At 35.6% G+C, this 18,779-nt stretch overlaps 1 protein-coding gene across 1 annotated transcript in view; it reads left to right on the forward strand.

Annotated features, from left to right (window-relative positions):
- Positions 1–2,346: 2,346 nt before the first annotated feature.
- Positions 2,347–18,779, forward strand: part of LOC145266444 (uncharacterized) — a 174,950-nt gene continuing 158,517 nt past the window's right edge. Inside the window, exon 1 of the mRNA XM_080122153.1 lies at positions 2,347–2,623. Within this exon, the coding sequence (XP_079978279.1) occupies positions 2,482–2,623 (142 nt within the window). The 5' untranslated portion in view covers positions 2,347–2,481. The remainder of the gene's footprint in view (positions 2,624–18,779) is intronic.

Below are 18,779 nucleotides of genomic sequence, written 5' to 3' on the forward strand. Positions count from 1 at the left end.
TTGAGCACATGGTGTAATACGGGGGAAAAATGGCTGGTTAATTTTAATCCATTTAAAATCCAGCTTTTCTCTTTCCACCACCAACGTTCTGATCCTCAGCTGGCCCAAACTGAAATAAATGACTCATGTCTTGAGGAAGCACCATGCTTTGACAAGCTTCTGGGACTGACCTTCATTCCTGAAATGGAACACATACATCAAATCCGTTGCCAATGTCGCCAGGGAAATGGTTGTCTCATTCTACTGCACCCAAAATATCTCATGTCCAATACAATCCTCTAACTATATAGGAGCCAAATACATCCTAAAATCAGTCATCTTTGCTGGATTGTTCAACTCCATTGTACACTTGATTTTTATTATTAGCTTTTGAATTTGCGGGACTAAGATGGAGTACTGTTGCCACATCTAGAGAGGAGCTGCTCAGAGCACCCTTTTCTTGCTTGAACAAGGTACAAAACCAACTTCGAAATCTAGTGGGCGATATCATTTTTTCCTCTCTGCTATCTCTTTTTTTTTATAGAAGAGACATGATGAGCCTATCTCTGTTCTATCGTTATTTTCATGGCAAGTGCTTGGCTGAGCTTCACTCTATGGTTCTCCCCTGTAAAGGCATTCGCAGCAAACACTTGACTAGCTACAACAACTATCAGCTCTCTATCTGCGCCTAAATCTAATGAAAATTCCATAAGTAGAGCTTTTTTCCTAGAATTGCTCTTTTATGAAACAATATCGTGGAGCTACTTCCCAGTTAACTATAACATAGTTGTTTTCAAGTCCAACATAAGCAGGTTCTGACTTTCTTCAGGTGTATCTACATGGAATTTCAAATGAAAGCCTTTATTTAATTCACGAAGGTAGCAGATTCCCGAGTTTGACAGAAAAAAAAAAAAATGATTGTTTTCTAGCACCAGACAATTCCGATACTGATTCCAATACTCCAAAAGTTCCAGTTTTTCTGAATTCCGATTAATCGTCCTAACACTAATTTGATTTCTCTTTACAGACAAACAAACACCTTCCTTCTTTTTTTTTTTTTTAGGACGTACTCGGACTCTGGGAACTCTCATTCTTTACAAACATATATCATTTTAATAGTTGTTAATAAAAATCAATTATTTTCTATTGATAGACTTTGTCTTTAATCACAGTTCTGTGGACGTTCCATTATTTCAGGGAAAATGATAGACATCAGGGATTGATCGGATATCCTATTAGGAGGCAAGTAGACAACCCCCCCCCCCCAGTAAATAAACTTTTTTTGTTTTATTTTTATTTATTCACTTTTTTTTTTTGTGGGCGGTTATTGATTTGGCTGCTGTTCAAATCCTATTGGGTATATTGGGATCAATTACAAATTTATACAGTTGAGAAAAGTATGAACTCGTACCTCGAACGCTCCCCAGCTATGCGTAATATAGCAACTTGTGTTTAGTTAATCGCTTACAATAAAGTATAGTATTTCAGCATTATAAAAGACAAAATGGGTTGATTTGCTGTAAAACTGATAGCAGCAGAGCCGCAGCCAAAACGAAGTCTGCTTTCTGCAAAGCTGAGGAGGGAGAATAGCAGCAGCAGGGAAGAGAGAGAGAGAGAGAGAGAGAGAGAGAGAGAGAGAGAGAGAGAGATGCGGAGCGTGGGGGGGGGGGGGGTAAGAAAAAGTAGGAGATTTTTTCAAAGAGGTGGAAGGAGGCCGTGTGAACTTCCGCTTTCCGTATTCCAACCAGCGATTGCGATTGAACAGGGAAAATGATGAGTCGGTGATGACGATGGTGTTTGTCTGGGATGGAGGCCTGACTCTCCGTTAGCCACCCCAGCCAGACACCCCGTTTTTTTTCTCCTATTGCTGCAAGTGACCCTGGTGTGCGCGCATGTGCACCCCTCTCTTGTGTGTGCGTTTGCATATATCTGATATATAAATATATACATATGCACGTACACAACACACGGTGGATTATGTTTATATATGTACTTACGTGAAATCGTAAAGTCGTGGCATGTCCGGAGCTTGGACGACGGCCACCGCGTTGGTGTTGGTGTGGGTGAGGAGAGCGAGTGCAAAAGGTGTGTGTGTTTTATTTTAGACTTAAAAAAAAAAAAAAAAAAAAAAAAAAAATTGAAACGCTCTTCTCTCCTGCATCCTTTTTTTTTTTTTTTTTTCGGCGGGGAGAGAAAGAGCGTGTTGTTTTTTGGTTTAAACACGCACATTTGTACATAAACTAGATAAATAAAAACCGACATACGGTTATATATATATATATATATATATATATATATATATATATATATATATATATATATATATATATAAACAAAGAGAACAATCAATAACATTTACCAAACAGACCTCGTCTCCAATCCCGATTAAAAAAAAAAAAAAAATTATTTATTTATTTTTATTTTTTTGTGAAAGAAAACCAGTCAAGAGAAATTTACCGCTAACCCTCCCCCAAAACAAAAACTAAGGCGGATATATCAAAAATGTATCCTTTATTCGATTTGGTAAGACTACTTTCTGTGAAACAAGACACAGAATCCTTAGCGGAAAGGCACCCGTATATTGTCCAGTTCGCTTGGCGCCAGGTTGGGGATACCAGTTTACTTGCCCTCATATGTTCAAATGGTAAGTCTTTTCTTTTTATTTATTTACTACTTTTTGTCTGCGTTACATAAAACACTGACGTTGATATGCCGTAAAACAAATCAACCCCATTTTTTAACAAATATTATTCGGTGTTTTTACGCGCTATTTTTTTTTTTTTTAATAGTATTTTCAAGTGAAATTCAATTTTTACCATATATTTATTAAATTGTTAGGTGAAAGTACAGAATATTGACAAAACACTCTCTCCTTCAATGTTAAGAATGACTTTCTAAATAATAACGTCATTATTTCAGCACGGTAACATAGATGCACAAGTACCTCTTATTCGCGACAGCATTGCGCGATGCACTTTTACATATACACATTTTAAAACCTATTGTTTAAGAATCAATTTTTCATAACCGAACTAACAGTAGTAAATGATGATCGTATCTTTTAACTGAATTAAAAAAAATGTTTTAATATTTGAAAATAATAATGGTTTCATACATTTTTTTATTTTTGTTTATATGTTTAATTCTTTTTTTTTTTTTTTTAATCAAGTCTTTGTTTAAATGTGTAATAATTGTAACCAACCATTTAACCGTCACTCATCCCCCTTTTTCTACTTTCATTTTCACGGACCTATAGTAAACAATAAAAACAATACGTAAATAAAATAAAAACAATCATATGGACTTCGATTAATCTTCTCCGATAAAGGATTGGTCATCATTACCATTAATTTTTAAATTTTTATTTTATAATTTTCTTAATCTTTTTTTTTTTTTTTTTTTTTTTTTTACATAAATCGACAAAAAATCAAATGCATACACACAAAAAGCACAACACAAATCTAGATGTAATTTTTAAGCGCTACCAGTTCCACCAAAAACACTGACACACTCGCTACTACAAACGAATCAAATTAAAAAAAAAAAAAAAATACTTCTATAGTTGCACCTACCGGATACTACATTCCTTAATTAACCCCAGTTTAACCCATTATTCGTTAATATTACACATTTACGATTTAAAAAATTAAATATACGGCTAAAATTTTTCTAAAGAAAATATTTTAAAATGACCCTCCCTCCTACTCCTTAAATCATAAGCAAAATATATACCCTAATATATATATATATATATATATATATATATATATATATATATATATATATATAATGTGTGTGTGTGTGTAAAAATGCTTAATTATTTATAATTAATGCTTCATATATATGATTATGAATAATTTAACTCGTATACAATTTTTTTTACATAGCACGTTTTGATAGCAAGACTTGTAGTAGGTGTCGTTGTCGTAGTAATAGTAATTTTCATTCATTTATTTTCTGTTTGTAGTAGCTGCTGATGGCCGTGTTTATATTTACAAATAACTCGAATATTTTGTCTTGATTTCTGTTATTAGTATTATTATTTGTGTTATTTTTAATTATTCATTAAGGCTTGTATACACATGTTGAGTGGGCATCAGTTCTTCGAACATGTTGTGCATTAGAGCATTACTTTGACCACTAATACCTTTTTAGTCGTTATACGTACTACTACTGCTATGACTATTTGTTTCTTTCTTTCCTTTTCTTTTTTTTTTTTTTTGAACCCGGATCTTGTAGTGCAGTGCTTCGACTTACTCTCATTACGTGATATGACATAATATCATGTCTAACGTTGCCCTCATGGGGAGATAAGTAACTAGGAACATGCGGTCGAGTCCAGACTCCTCATTCCACCCCTACTCTCAAAGTGGGGGAACTCTTGACGCCAATCAATCGGGTATTCCATGTGCAGAGTTTAGTTTCTTTCCTAGAACTAGTCATCTGTGCAGATCGCTGCTGAGCTGCTTTCCAGTTGATTATAACATGGTCGTTATCAAGTCCAACATAAACAAGTTCTTGATGAGCCGTCCTCTAAAATAAATTAACTCATCCAATTTCTATCATCACCGATCATTACGGTCCCCATTATTAACCCTTATCATTGAGTAGTCACCTGGCCTTGATAAGCGATGACTAATACACACACACACACACACACACACACACACACACACACACACACACACACACCTGGTAGTGGACTGGCTCTTGGATCAGAATGAAGTGTTGATCTGTTCGGTCCTGGAAGTCCACCCTCCCAGGCATTATGTTCTCTTTCAGGTGAGGAGATTTGTTGATCGCCGGTATCTTCCTTCTAATTTGTTCGTATTAGGGAATGCTGATGGGTCCGATCACGACACAATTTTGCACTCATCCATTGCGCCTTCCCCTTGAACCAAACTGTCTTGGTTTATTGTTATTTATTTAATTTTTACTCCAAAACTCTAACTCTAACCCAAGTTTTAGTAAATATAGGGTGACCAAAAAAAAAAAAAAAAAAAACGGGCCCCAACTATAATTAGGTCCCATTTCTTAGTGTTTTGTCCGAATGAAATGAAACTTTAGTCATAACTAGTTTATTATGTTCAAAACATCACATCAAAACACTAGGGTCTTTGGCCTTTTTTTTCTGTTCTACAGCATATGTTCTAGATGGCCTCCATTTAGCTCCATGCATTTCTTGAAGTGCAGCACGAAGTTGTCCATGACGTTCTTACAGACCGAATTGGTAATGGCTCTCATCTCCTCCCTGATAGCTTCCTTGAGTTCTGTGATGGTTCTGGGTTTCCCTGCATAGACTCTGTCCTCAAGATAGCCCCAAAGAAAAAAATCTGGAGGGGCTTAGGTCCGGGCTATGGGGTTCCCACCCAAAATCATTCTTGAGACTGATCACTCGGCCTCTAAAGTTCTCTTTCAGCCAATCTCGGGACAGGTTTGAGGTGTGAAAACTTGCTCCGTCCTACTGGAACCAGAACTTGCTCGTGAGCGACAGGTGGATGGTCTGGAGCTCACTCTTGAAGGTTTTGAGGACCTCCACATACTGTGCCTTGATGACTGTCACTGCTGCACCAGATTCTTCGATGAAGATTGGTCCGATGATGCCTCTGGCCGAGATTGCAGCCCACACTGTGCAGGGGTTTGGTGGCTACTTTATTGGGTCTGGAGGACCCCCAGAAGTCATTTGTCTTGGAGTTCGCCTTTCCATCAAGATGGAAGTGGGCTTCATCTGAGATCCAAAAGAGGTTAAGGAAACTTGGTGTCTCCTTGATCTTCTCGAGCATCTTGACTGCCATACCCCTCCTCTGCTCCTTGTCTGAGGCTGTAAGGGTCTGCAGCATCTGTATGGGTAAGCCCTGATATCATTCACCAGCACTCTCCTGCAAGTCTCACGGTACATACTGAGGGACGGATTTCGCTTACGCACAGAGCATTTCGGACTTTGCTGGAGAGACTCTTTCACTCTTTCGACCAGCTCGGCTGTTCGCTTCTTGGGACGTCCCAAGTGGCTTGGATGGTTCTCTCTGGCAGCGTTGAGGTTCTCCATGGTCCCATACTTCTCGAAGTGGGTGTCCATCCAGTTCTAAATTCTACTTTTGGATGGAGCCTTTTCACATTTGAACTGATGCATAAGTGTCCTAGGTTTTCTTAAACGAGCCTGTCTTGTAATAAAATTTAACACAGTGTATTCTTTATCCCAGCTCCCACTGGAGTCTTGGTGTACTCACGGTCGTTGAGTCTGCCAGGTCCTGTAAAATAAGGGAAATTGGTGAATAAATAATGTAGATATCACAAAGTGTACACGGGCCCGTTTTTTTTGTTACCCTGTATAAGTTTGGCAAAAGTCTGTTTGGCTTGGTTCAAATTCTGTAGAGGCACCTTCTTTTTAAGACTTATCTAAGAAGAAAAAAATATCATGTTAGGAACTGTTTACTCTTTTGTCTCCCAATTTTTCGTCTGCTAAAATTTTAATCACGTGATTACAATGTAACATCAATAAAATAAACCATTCATTCAAATGTCGCTTGTTATGGATTTAGCTGAATACGTTCATAATTTTCTAGTTAAGGACAGGGAACCTTTTTCTTTTCTTAAAAGAAAAGGCGTAGGAATTATTTTATGTCAAGATGGGAATTTTAACTAACATGTTCGATGATCTCTGTTGAAGGCAAGAAATGAGACAATCACAAAACAACAAACCTTATCTGTAAAATTTAAGACAAACTTTATTGATACACAGGATATTGTTGCAAAATAGTGCACCCATCTTGCATCCAACTTTGGAGCTGGTAGTTTGCTTCAATGAAGCGGTAGTTCTTTAATCCTTTTGCAATCCACATGCTGTCATAGTCTATTGCAGGAAATAATACATTTAACCATGTTCCATTGGATGTCATGGCCCTAAAAAATTAGTAACAACACAACCATGCTGAATACCAAAGATGAAAAGTTCACAATGATAAGAAGGGTCCGTAATGCGGTTGTAGACATTCTGTATTATAAGTAAGCCTAATTTGTAGGCTTTTACAAATATGCCCTATACTTCATCCATGGTTGAGATCTGAAGCATAGAAGGCCTCTTCGCTGATCTGGAACGAACTGAAAACGAAATAAAAATTGGCGGCAAAGGCACGTGATATGTCTGGTTAGATTCAATCAATCAAATCAATCGATACAATGGTAATTAGGGCTTGTATTATGACTGGATAATTTCTTACAGAGGTTTGTAAATACAAAAGCAGAAACATTTTAGTAATTTTGTTATTGTTTGTTGAATTTTAGTTATATACCTATAACTTCATCTTCAACCTTTTTATAAAGATACTGTTGTCCTGGCAAGTTTTGATTTCGGCGTTTCACAATATTATTATTATTATTCTAGAACATGTTTTAAATAAAAATAAATTATTTGGGAACAAATAATTTAGGTGACTGAAGTAGGAATCAAGCCACTTTTAATGATGTTGCAGGGGGTAGAAATAATGAAGATGCCCATCTACTGTACAACTAATAAAGTAGACACAAGGCAAGGAAAGTGACGGCAACAGCAAAGAGACATTACAAACACAGATGATTGGTTAAAGATGATGGATATCATGTTTTCTTATTTACCAAGTGAAAATGATAAGTTGTATAGCAATAGAGATTGTATATCAGGATCAGCTGGAGCGAGAACAGGTGTCCATCAGGATTGAAATTACTGTCCCTGAGGTAGGATGACATGCCTCAGGTTGATCAGTCATATAGATGGGATCGGAGGCTGGAAACTGGTATCCAGACGTCGACAGATGCTGGAAACTCCTAGCTGGATATCAATGGGCACTAGAATGGCTAGCTGGACGGTAGTAGACATTGGAATGGCTAGCTGGACGACAGTAGGCGCTGGAATGGCTAGCTGGACGACAGTAGGCGCTGGAATGGCTAGCTGGACAACAGTAGGCGCTGGAATGGCTAGCTGAATGTCAGTGGCACTGGAACAGGGAGTAAGATGTCAGTGGGCATGGGAACAAGTAGCTGAATGTCAGTGGGCATTGGAACTAGTAGTTGGACTTCATTAGACACTGGAATGGGTAGCTTAACTCCTGTGGGCACTGGAAATGGGTAGCTGGACTTAAGTGGCCACTGGATGCTGCAGGAACTAGCTGGAGACTTCAGGTGCAGAAGTAATCTGGGGGTTTACTGGAAGCCGGTGGAGTTGCTGGAAGTGAGCCATAGTCAAAGCAGGTGCAGAAACTTGAGTGGCAGTCTTTGAAAGGAAGTTCCAGGAGGTAGGCAGGTTGTGAGAAGAAGTCCTAGGAGGCAGGCAGACTGAGAAGAAGTCGTAATTATAATTAAACCAGACTACCCATAACCCATTGGGTCAGTATATGTTATAGCTAGCTATGGAATAGTGAGTATTCAGAATAAATGTATAAAAGTGCAAGTGAGTATTTAGATTTAATGTATAAATGAGCAAAAGTTGAATGCACACGCGTACGAAAACGAACATGACCAGTGAAAATAATACGAAATACATTGGATAATAAAGGTCAACATCATTGCTCTTAGATTAAATAAATTTTTTTTTTGTATAAGAGGGGTGTAATCTGTTAAAAAAAATGAAAAAAAAAAGTTCACCCTAGTTTTTTTGTGTGTGTTAACAGCCTTAAAAATATCAGAAAATAATAATTAACTGAATAAGTAATATTTAATGGTGAGACCTTTTCAAAGTAAATCTTAAAAAAAAAAAATGAAAAGTCCTCCTCACATGCACACGTTTTGAAGTGTTTCAATGTATTTTTAAAATGTTTGAACTTATGACCTCGCCCCCCTTCCCCTTTCTGTCCCCCCCCCACCACCACCAAACTTAAAAAAAAATGCTAATGATTACATGTCTTGCTACATCACCAAGAAGTGGGGTCTCATTTTACGTTAAATTTATATAGGAAACTGATTCCCCATGCTAAAATGTAAAATTTTCATGATTAAAAATAAAATTCCTTATGTTATCTTTAAAGGCCGCTGAAATGTATTAGCCTAAAAAAAAAGGTAGAATTTGATTTCTTTTTGGGAGGTAAACTATGCTGGGTTAGGTTGTAAAAAAAGAAAAACGAATATTTTTTTTAAATATGTAAATTAATCAAGTAGTTTTTTTTTTACATTAGAAAAACATGTTTACTTTTTTTTTGTTTGTTTGAAAACAATTCCAACTTCTTATGAAAAATACAAATAAAATAATCATAAATAAATAATATTGGACATGAAAACCATATTTAAAAAAAAAACAAGTTCTAGTTTTAATCACACACAACTTGAGTAAAGAAAATATAAAAAAAAAATATGTAGGTGCACCTGAACAATCGGCAACCTCCTTAGTTTTTTCTTTTTCCTCTTTCAACTATTTCTGTGGATTATTGGACATTAAGCTACCAGATTATAAAACAAAAATTGAAAACAGTCAATATTTAAAGATTTGGAACGGAGTTCAGTTTCACATACAACATTTTAGTAAATCGACTCCTCGTTTTCAGAACCGATTTGCAGCTGGCTCCTTCAGCTCCCCCTCCCCTTATTATTATTATTATTTTTTTTTATTTATTTATTTTTTTTTTTTGAGATTATTCATTTTGAGAAAAGTTCAGTCTGCCAACTCCCCCACTCCCCACATTATTATTTATTTTCGACTTTTTAAAAGGGTTTTTTGGATTTAATAACCCGCACTATTTTTTAAATTATACTAGTCTACTCATTGTCTCTTAAAGAGTAAGATGAAAAATGTTCAAAATAAAAAGTGATTTTGAGATTATATTGTCTTTTATTGTCTTGAGAAAACATTTTTTTTAAGTGATGAGTGAAAAAAATAAAATTCAGGAAGCCTCCACTGCAAACACTAATTAAAATTAAGCAGGTCCTACTAAAAGCACTACTAAAACCAAGTTTCTACCCCACCATCCCCTTCTAGAAGAGACAATATTTTTAAGTATGGCCTGAAAAAATAAATTATCAGAATCCACAGGAGCACTACTAAAAGCAGTAAATATGATTATAGCTATATATTGTACATTTATATTTAAATCAGTTTTTTTTTTTTTAACTCAACGGGATTAAATTACATTTATTTGTAAGGAAAATACGTTAAAATAAGTTAAAACAAAAAATATTGTTGACCTTGTGTATGCTTTGAATAGCAACAGTGGCTTTTAATATTGGACTCAAGACAAGGCGACCATGAAATAGGTAAGCAAACAAATTTTTTTAAACTGGAAGTCAAAAACTGGGTGGACGGTTAAACGTCCAAGCCAGCAAGCTGATCTGAGTTTTATAATTATATAGATTCATTTGAGAACAGCGTTACCATCTTGTTTAGAAGTCAGCTGCTGCTGATGCTTACATCCACTTGAATATGTACTGAATTACTTCTCTTAATGTTGTATGAATTACCTCCCTTGGTGTTATATGCAGAGGAATAAGTATCAATAAGTTTTATTATTTCAAATAAGTTTTGTTTGCTCAGTTATCTATGACTCTCCCTATATTTCTACTTGAAACAGAGTGGGTTGAGCTGGCTCCATTCATCCTTGCCATTGCATCCCTCACCAAGATTGACAATTTGAAGTTAAAAAGTAGGGGATCTCTAGTCACATACTGTTCCAGAGTTGAACTCTGTAGATTTGGGGACCAAAGTTAAGTTTCAAGTCTTTTTCCACCGTCATTAGTCAAATTTTTCTTTGTCCATCACATTGCTTTTTTTTTTTCTAGCCTGTGAGGGACTTGGGGGAAATTGCTTCTAAGATGAATTCTCCTGGTTGAATGCAAAGAGCACAATCCAGCCAGCATAGACGTCTCATGAGGATGACTTGTCAGAGGGAGTTAATTTTGCAGAAAGAAATATACTGTATTGTTTACGAGGAGGTGCTGCCATCAGACGCGGAGACTGCAATGCAGACGGTGGTGATCAAAAGTTTCTAACCACCTAATATTTTCTACTCTCATTGGTCAGGATTCACTGCCATAAAGGAAGATTGACAATTCAGAATAACAAATCATTTTTCTCAGGGACATAACTCCATTTTACTAAGGCAAAATTTTTTTTTTTTTTCAACTACTTCATTTAATGTAACAAAATTTTATTCATTTTGTAAGGCAAAATTGATTTTTTTTTTCAACTACTTCATTTAATGTAACAAAATTTTATAACATTAATAACAAAAAATGTGAAATGTGACGATACTGTAATTTTCCTTAAACAAAACTTGAAATTGTAAGTAAAGAGGATTTTTTTTTTCAACTACTTTATTAAAACAAAGTTACCTCCCTTAGAACAATGAGTTGTTATTCTGAATTGCTGGAAGATCATTAACACTGCCGTTTGGCAGATCTTTATTTTGGTGTTGCGCCAAATCTCAGATCTTGACCGGAACTGGAAATTGAGTCAACAGAAAGCATAAATATACAGGATCAATTTGTGCTTTGATGATGGTGCCAAGACATTTGAAACTCTCAACCTCTTCAAGAACATCATTATTGAGAATGATGAATGTTTTTTTTTTTTTTTTTTTGAGGCGAGACCAGCAGTGAGTATTTTGGACTTCCATTTATTTTCATGCCAATCTTGGATCCAACACGCTGAAGATCATTAATAGCAGACTGCAAAGTAGCGTGATATCATCCACATAATCTAAATCCTCAATGGCAAAGTTGCCTTTAGCAGTGACACCAGAAAACTCTTGACAGTTAAAGTGACCCAGTCAATGACGTAATTGAAAAGTATTGGCAAAAGAACACATACCAAATGTCAGACCGTATTTCAAAGGGTTCTGAAACCTCATTGTACATGTGTATGCAGGATTGAGTTGAGTAGTACTATGTTTTAAGAAGACTGAGAAGTTTACCTGCAATATTATCTGCTTTTATAACCTTCCAGTGGGTAACATGGTTGACAGTTGAATGCAGCAGTGAAAATCGATGAAACAGGTGACTGTCCTTTGCTGGAAGCACCAATGATGTTCAAGTATTTGTCTTAGTGTGAAGATTTCATTGGTGCATCCACAGCCTGGATGAACACCACATTGGTTTGGCCTTGTTCTGAAGCCACGTTCTGATTGGAAACATCTTAAGAAGAATTGAAACAAAATACGAGTAATGCCTCCTATTTTGTATTCCATTTGAATACATCAAAGGGGATTGCAAATTGGTGGTCATGATAACTGAATTTATGCATTCATGACCTGACAGTTTCATCTCTCTTTTACAGATATTGACAGTGTGGGACTCTAAGAAAGCAATCCCTGTCATGGATGTGCATCAGAAGCAGAGATGCGCCATTGAATCTTTGGCAAAAGTGCATTGAGAATATTGATGACTATGCAGAAAAATAAATTCTAAAGCAAAAAAGAATGGTACCACTCCCACATTGATTAGGCTGATACGATGGTAATTGGTGCAGCATCGCTTATCACCTTTCTTAAAGAATGGTACCAATGTTGCATCGCTCTAGTCTTGGGTTAGTGCTTCAGTCTTTCAGACTCAGTTGATTATGTGATGGATGGCAAGTCCTATTATAATTGTGCTGTGTTTGAGGATCTCAGCAGGGATATATGATCACCTTTAACGTTGTTTTTTTTTTTTTTTTTGATAAAAATAGCAACCTTTAAGCATAGGAGTTGCTTAGTAATCACAAGGAGTTTGATTGGCATTATTCATAGGAGCAATAAGCAAGGAGCTGTTTGCTATGGTTTAACAGAGTGGCAAAGTGATCACACAAGTGAATGAGTTATTCTTAGAGATTGCTGATTGGCTGTTCTTCTTCAAGATGGTTTGGTTACCACCCTAATCTGTCTTTGTGTTCAGGCAAAGAAGGCTCTCAGATTTACAAGAGTCCCTAATAGCTGAGACATATTCCATGCCTTCTGTTACTTTCTTTCTGAATGTATTTCAATCAGTGTGAGCAGAACAGTTTCATGACATAGTTATCTGAATTTCATAGATTCGTTGCAATAGACTTGATTTGATTTTTCAATAATTTCAATTGTTTAACCTGAGATCTAATCTGTCTTTTTACTTGGTGATTCTGACCGTCGGGTTAGGGTTAGACATCATGGATTGGAGATTATACTAGACAGTTTGCTAAAGGTCATCTGAGTTAGCATCATCAGATTGGTTTACCTCAAGATTGTTGAAATGATTGAATAATTCTATGTAAAATGTATCATCTGTTTGTTTACTTTTCAATTTCGAAATGTTGTATCTGAGAAACTTAGTAGATAACTTGAGATGAAGATGCAGTTTTTGCTGTCCCAATACATGCGTACATGATCAGAACCAAATTTGCTATCAGTTTCTGTTCCTTGGAATGATTAATGACAACGTTTAACAAGAAAGTGGTCAATTTAGTTAGCTGTGACACTGTCATTGGAGTACCAAGTAAGTAGATGTTACTAGAAATGTTGAAAGCATGTGCTGGACATGGTTATTTGATTTTCAGCAGCAAAGTTGACAAATCTTTCACCATTAGCACATTGATCTCAAATCGAGAATATGACTGCTGCTGATTTAGCCTGTGTGGGTGTTCCAATCATCTACAATAATTAGATTTCTTGAGAGCATGTGGTCAGCAATAATTTGCAACTTGTACAAATAGTCTTTATCTTGATCGTTAGCATTATGCAGATGCAGGACAACAGGGGTGGGGGAGATTGGTTCCCAGGTAAGAAGTGATGCATTGGAGGTATATACTAGTGGGGATACCAGCATTGCCCAGGTGTTTGGAGGTGTAAAAGAAGAAAAAAAAGTGTTAATATGGAGGGAGGCTTGAACCTGTGACGTGGTGGAAAAGAAAATGAAAGAAAACGAGATATCTTACCGCTACGCTACGATGTCACAGGAAGTGAAAAGAGTTCAAATTAGTGATGTCAATCAAAAAGTTGACGTGCAGAAACGAATGTTGTCTGGAGGCCAGTTCAGCTTTCCGCTGTTTCATTTATTTGTTTCCAAAGGATGTTGGGAAAAACCAGCTCCCCACAAAAGAGTGTTCAAATGAATAGCAATTGTCTGAGATGAGGGTTTTCCCCTACATAACTGATTGCTTTCTGGACATCCTAGCACGAAAGGCCAGGAAGCTGCCTTCGTTTTTGATTAGTTTCCCTTTTATACGAAAAAGCTGAACAAACACGCGAGAGGAAGGAATAGCATGAATTTTATAGAAGTCAATGTAAATAAACGTAGATATGACGTGCCTTTGCAAATCATAGATATTGCAATATAGAGGGTATATAAAAAGTTCTAAAAAAAAAATAGTGCACCCCCACCCCACCCCACCCCGGTGAAAAAAACCTTTGCTGGACATACAACAATGCCGTTTTGTCTTTTCTGTATATAGATGGAAACAAAATATTGTACATAAAATAATCATGTAAATTGATCAAGTAGTTTTATTATTATAAAGAAAATCATTTTTAAGTGAAATTGAATTTTTTTCCAATCCCCCGTGTGCCATGTTAAGAATGGCTTTCTAAAATTTTGCAAAATTTTTAATTATTTGGAGCAATTTCCCTTGTTTCTTCAGACTATTTTCAAGATGGTGTCGCAAAATTGTCAGTCATTGTTTTAGCCGTAAAATTTGATTTTCTTTAAAAATCAAATCACTTTCCATCACATATACATACTTCATAGAGATTTTAAAAAATTTAAAAAATTTTTGTTTTCCATGGACAAGTACCAAATTTCCTATATACACATAAATTGAATATATTTTAAACAATTTTAAAATGAGTTGAACTTCCGAGCAAGCAGACATTAAAACCACTAAAGTATAAGATAATTTGAAGTACTCAAAATAAATGTTTATCATTGTGAATGCTTAGGATTGTCTCTGATAAGAAGATCGTGTAAAGGGTTAGGGTTTGATAAAATTTGTTTCTATTTTTAACAAATGTATTTAGTAGTGAATATAATTCACTTTTCCGAGAATTGCAGATGTGTGGAACTCTCTTCCTGATGACTTTTTCTTAATGTTGGTTTTTTGAATGCTAGCATCTCCTGTTTTTGCAGTAACGATCTTTCGTTCCTGATAGCTCTTTACATCAAGTGGCTTCATGCCTTGTCTGGAGTGATTTACATGAAATAACGTGTACAAATCATTTAGCAAATAAGATTATCAGAGCCTTAGTATAATGCTCTCATACCCACCTGGCATGTTAATTTTTATTTATTTGTACATTTTTTTCAAACTTGTACAGAAAAAGAAATAAAATTTTAATCCTATGGGAGACAACTCTTTTTTTATATTCTTCAATTAAAATATAAGTTATCCCCTTTGCTGATATTGTTTCTTCAGTCATAATTAAACAATGTTTCCATATTGCCAGAGTATTTTTTATAAAACCTAAAACTAATTTATCAAATCATAATGTGAAAAATTTTGAAGCATAAGAGAGAGGTGTGACATGTTTGCATCTTTTGTTGGGTTAACCTTAATATCTTTTATTGTGAAAGAACTGGATTGCCTTCATAAGGCTGGTATCATTGTTATTGTTGTTGTTAGCCATAGGCTGAATTGTTGACTAAAAAGAAATGCACACACCCTATACCCTCTCTCAACCCTAAATGGTTTGCTTTGTCCTTGTTAAATCACGAGACCTTTATTCATTGTAGTTAAGATAAATAAATCATGTGCACGCTCTCCCTCCCATCTCTCTATCTATCCCATTCCCTCCCTCCTCTCTCTCTCCCTCCTTCTTACTCTCTCAGCTCAACATGTAAAGTAGATTTGATGAATACAGTGTTCTTATAAAGGAAAAAAAATATTATTCTACAACTTGGCACACTAGTATTTCAATGTTGTCAATAATGGCAGTAATTATGAACATTCTTAGACTGTTTGAAAAGAGGCACATCCTCTATAAAGCCACATTTTGGCTGGTGCATCAACCTTCTTCTAGGACAGGATGCAAAAGAATCTCTCATCTAATAGGTCCTGCGCTGTCTATCAAACTCTAACCTTTTCCCATCATTGCAATGTTGCATCTCTGAGCTTGTTTTACAAGTAATTCAGTAGAATGATCTCTGCTAAACTTTGTGTACTCATAATTTACCCCCAACATAAATAATCTTAACTGATTCAACTAGCAGCAAAATTCCATCAATTTACTGTATAGGTCCAAAGATACTGGAAAACCTTATTTAAATAACTTTTTTTAAAATTTCTGTGAACTGATTGCCTTTGGAATTCCCTCTCTGCTTTCCATATCCCAGACTGTACGAACGTGCAGAAATTTAACCATTCATGACCTGAATTCTGATTAAAAAAAAACAAAAAAACTAGTGTTAATTTTAGTTTAAAGGGTAATGATACTATGATTGTCTTCAAACTGGAAAAATTACAAAATTCAATAGTTAAACTACCATTGAGAATTTTTGCATTTCATACATACTTTGATTATTATCCGTAGTGCTTGAAAAATGTGTGTTTATGACAACAAACAGAATTCTCCACTCTCTTAGACAGATGGCGGCACACTAAATATAATCAATTGACAGTTGCAATCTAGAGGTATCTGGCATCTACCCAGATACTGAACTAATATGTACAAGGCGTGTTTGAATCAATTCCCACTTTATGCCATTATATTAATCTATTTCTGACTGAACAAATTAGTTCAACCAGGTCATAAAGGGTTAAATGTAATGTGAGCAAACATTGTGCTGCAAAATTTTTCACTTAGCAATCTCACTATAAATCTGGTCCCAATCATCGTCTCCTAACGTCTTAATAGCAATATATCTTGTTTAGGATAAAATGAAATTAAAAATAAACAAAATGCGAGAGAGAGAAGGGTTCTGTTCAAAATTATGTAAAGATTTCTGAGTTTGACATGATATGTTTAAGAAGAGATACCCCATGAATTAATATATTTTCTCTTCCTGTAGAACAGTGTGCAAACGAGACAAATGAATGGTGCACAGCAGGCATTGAAGCACACGTTCCCACGGAAATACTATAATAAATCCCACTCCACCACTTCAACTTGCGTAGCTGCCATTGTGTAAAGGCAGCATGTATTCTGCTGATTCGTCTGCCATAAGTTGAATACAAATAGTAAAAAAAAATTTATCATTGTAAGAGTGAAATAGCCTCATTCAAGGGAAGACATATCCAAATGACCAGTAAATATATTCAGTTGCAGAAATTCCGAACCCGCGATTTCTGGAAAATTTATAATGGTGCAGTGAATAATGGACAATCGACTATTTACCTATTATCTAACAAATATGAGGTTACTTTGCAATAACCAAAAAGGTTTCCTTTTCCATTTGCAGACAGGACCAATGCTCGTAGATCCCCAAATCACCTCTTCTCATGTCCGTGATATCATACAAAAAAACAAAAACCTATTGTGTTGACCTGGAGTCTTGTTTCACTGATACCTGGAAAATTTCCTCTATGGTACCAGTATTCAAAAAATTCTGGTGAAAGAACTGATATGTTCAAGTATTATCTTCCTCCTTTGCTTCACTAAAATCTGTGAGTCATTAATTAATCAAGTACTACTCTACCACTTCGTAAATGCTAAACTTCTTTCTGATTGAGAGTATGGATTTAAGAAAGCCCATTCTACTGTGGATATTTTAATGGTCATCTCTCGGCATGTATATTGTATATTGATATATTCAAAGCCTTTCACAAGGTCTGGCATGAAGGGCTATTATTAGTGCTACTACATTAAGATTGAAACTCAAGTGATATCAAATAAAATTTCTTTAATTTAATCATTTGTGAATAGATGTCCATTCATGGTGAAGATGTGATACTATGCCCCCCCCCCCCCGTACTCCATTCTTCCAAGCTAGGAAATGAAAAAAGTTGTCTAAAAAAAAAAAAATAGTTTCAGAACAATGGTAAGAAATGATTCACCAAGAAGCACAAAAAAGCAGTAAAATAAATATCAGCTGGGAGTGGCTGATAGGGTGAACATAAAAGTAATCAGTTTCTATCAATCTAATTAATTTTATTAATGTTAAACATAACAAGCCAAAAACTATATGGTCCTCTGACTGACGCCTTGCATTTTAGGAAAAAAATAAAAATTAGCCCCAAAAGGTGTGTTTTTCACTCCTAAAACACCCTTTTCCAGATGTGATCTTGCTTTTGGGTAATTTTCAGCAAAAAAGGTGGAAAAGATTCTATATCCCGAAATTTGCTACTTTTGGCTCCCATGGGGATGCAACCAGAATTTTTCCAGGGTCTAATATTATGTTTCCAGCTGTATACTCATGTGATCTTGCTTTTGGGTAATTTTCAGCAAATTCTAATGGTCGGAAACGATTCTATATCCCGAAAACTGCTATTTTTGGTTATTTTGATGCCCTTGTCAACATATGGATTATCTTTCCTTGTTGTAATTGTTGCTGTAGGAGTTACGTCCCTTATGAAAATAAAGATGTCTTCTTTGAGCTAACACGTCTCGTTTCTTCTCCTTAATATAACACATTCATACTAATAACATTAAAAAAAGGTATAACATGGTGACAGCAATGGGATTCGATTATGGAATATTACTGTGAAAAAAAAAAGAGAGGAGAATTCTTACAGAATTTGACAATAGCTCAATCGTCTAACTATCAGAAAAAAAAAATGGATGTAGCCACGTGTCAAAAAAGATGCAATATTGGATTTTAACTCTTGAGCTGTAATTTTTATCAAAAATCAATTTCCTCCCTTGGGTAGTTGTAACTTCATGCAAAATTTCAGAAAAATGTAATGAGTAGTTATTGAAAATTTTGGGGATGAAAAGACGAGGGTGAAGTCTAAAGTCTAAATCCGA

Source organism: Euprymna scolopes, chromosome 1 (genome assembly GCF_053919585.1).
Source record: "Euprymna scolopes isolate OS-2025 chromosome 1, ASM5391958v1, whole genome shotgun sequence".
Classification (NCBI taxonomy): Eukaryota; Metazoa; Mollusca; class Cephalopoda; order Sepiida; family Sepiolidae; genus Euprymna; species Euprymna scolopes.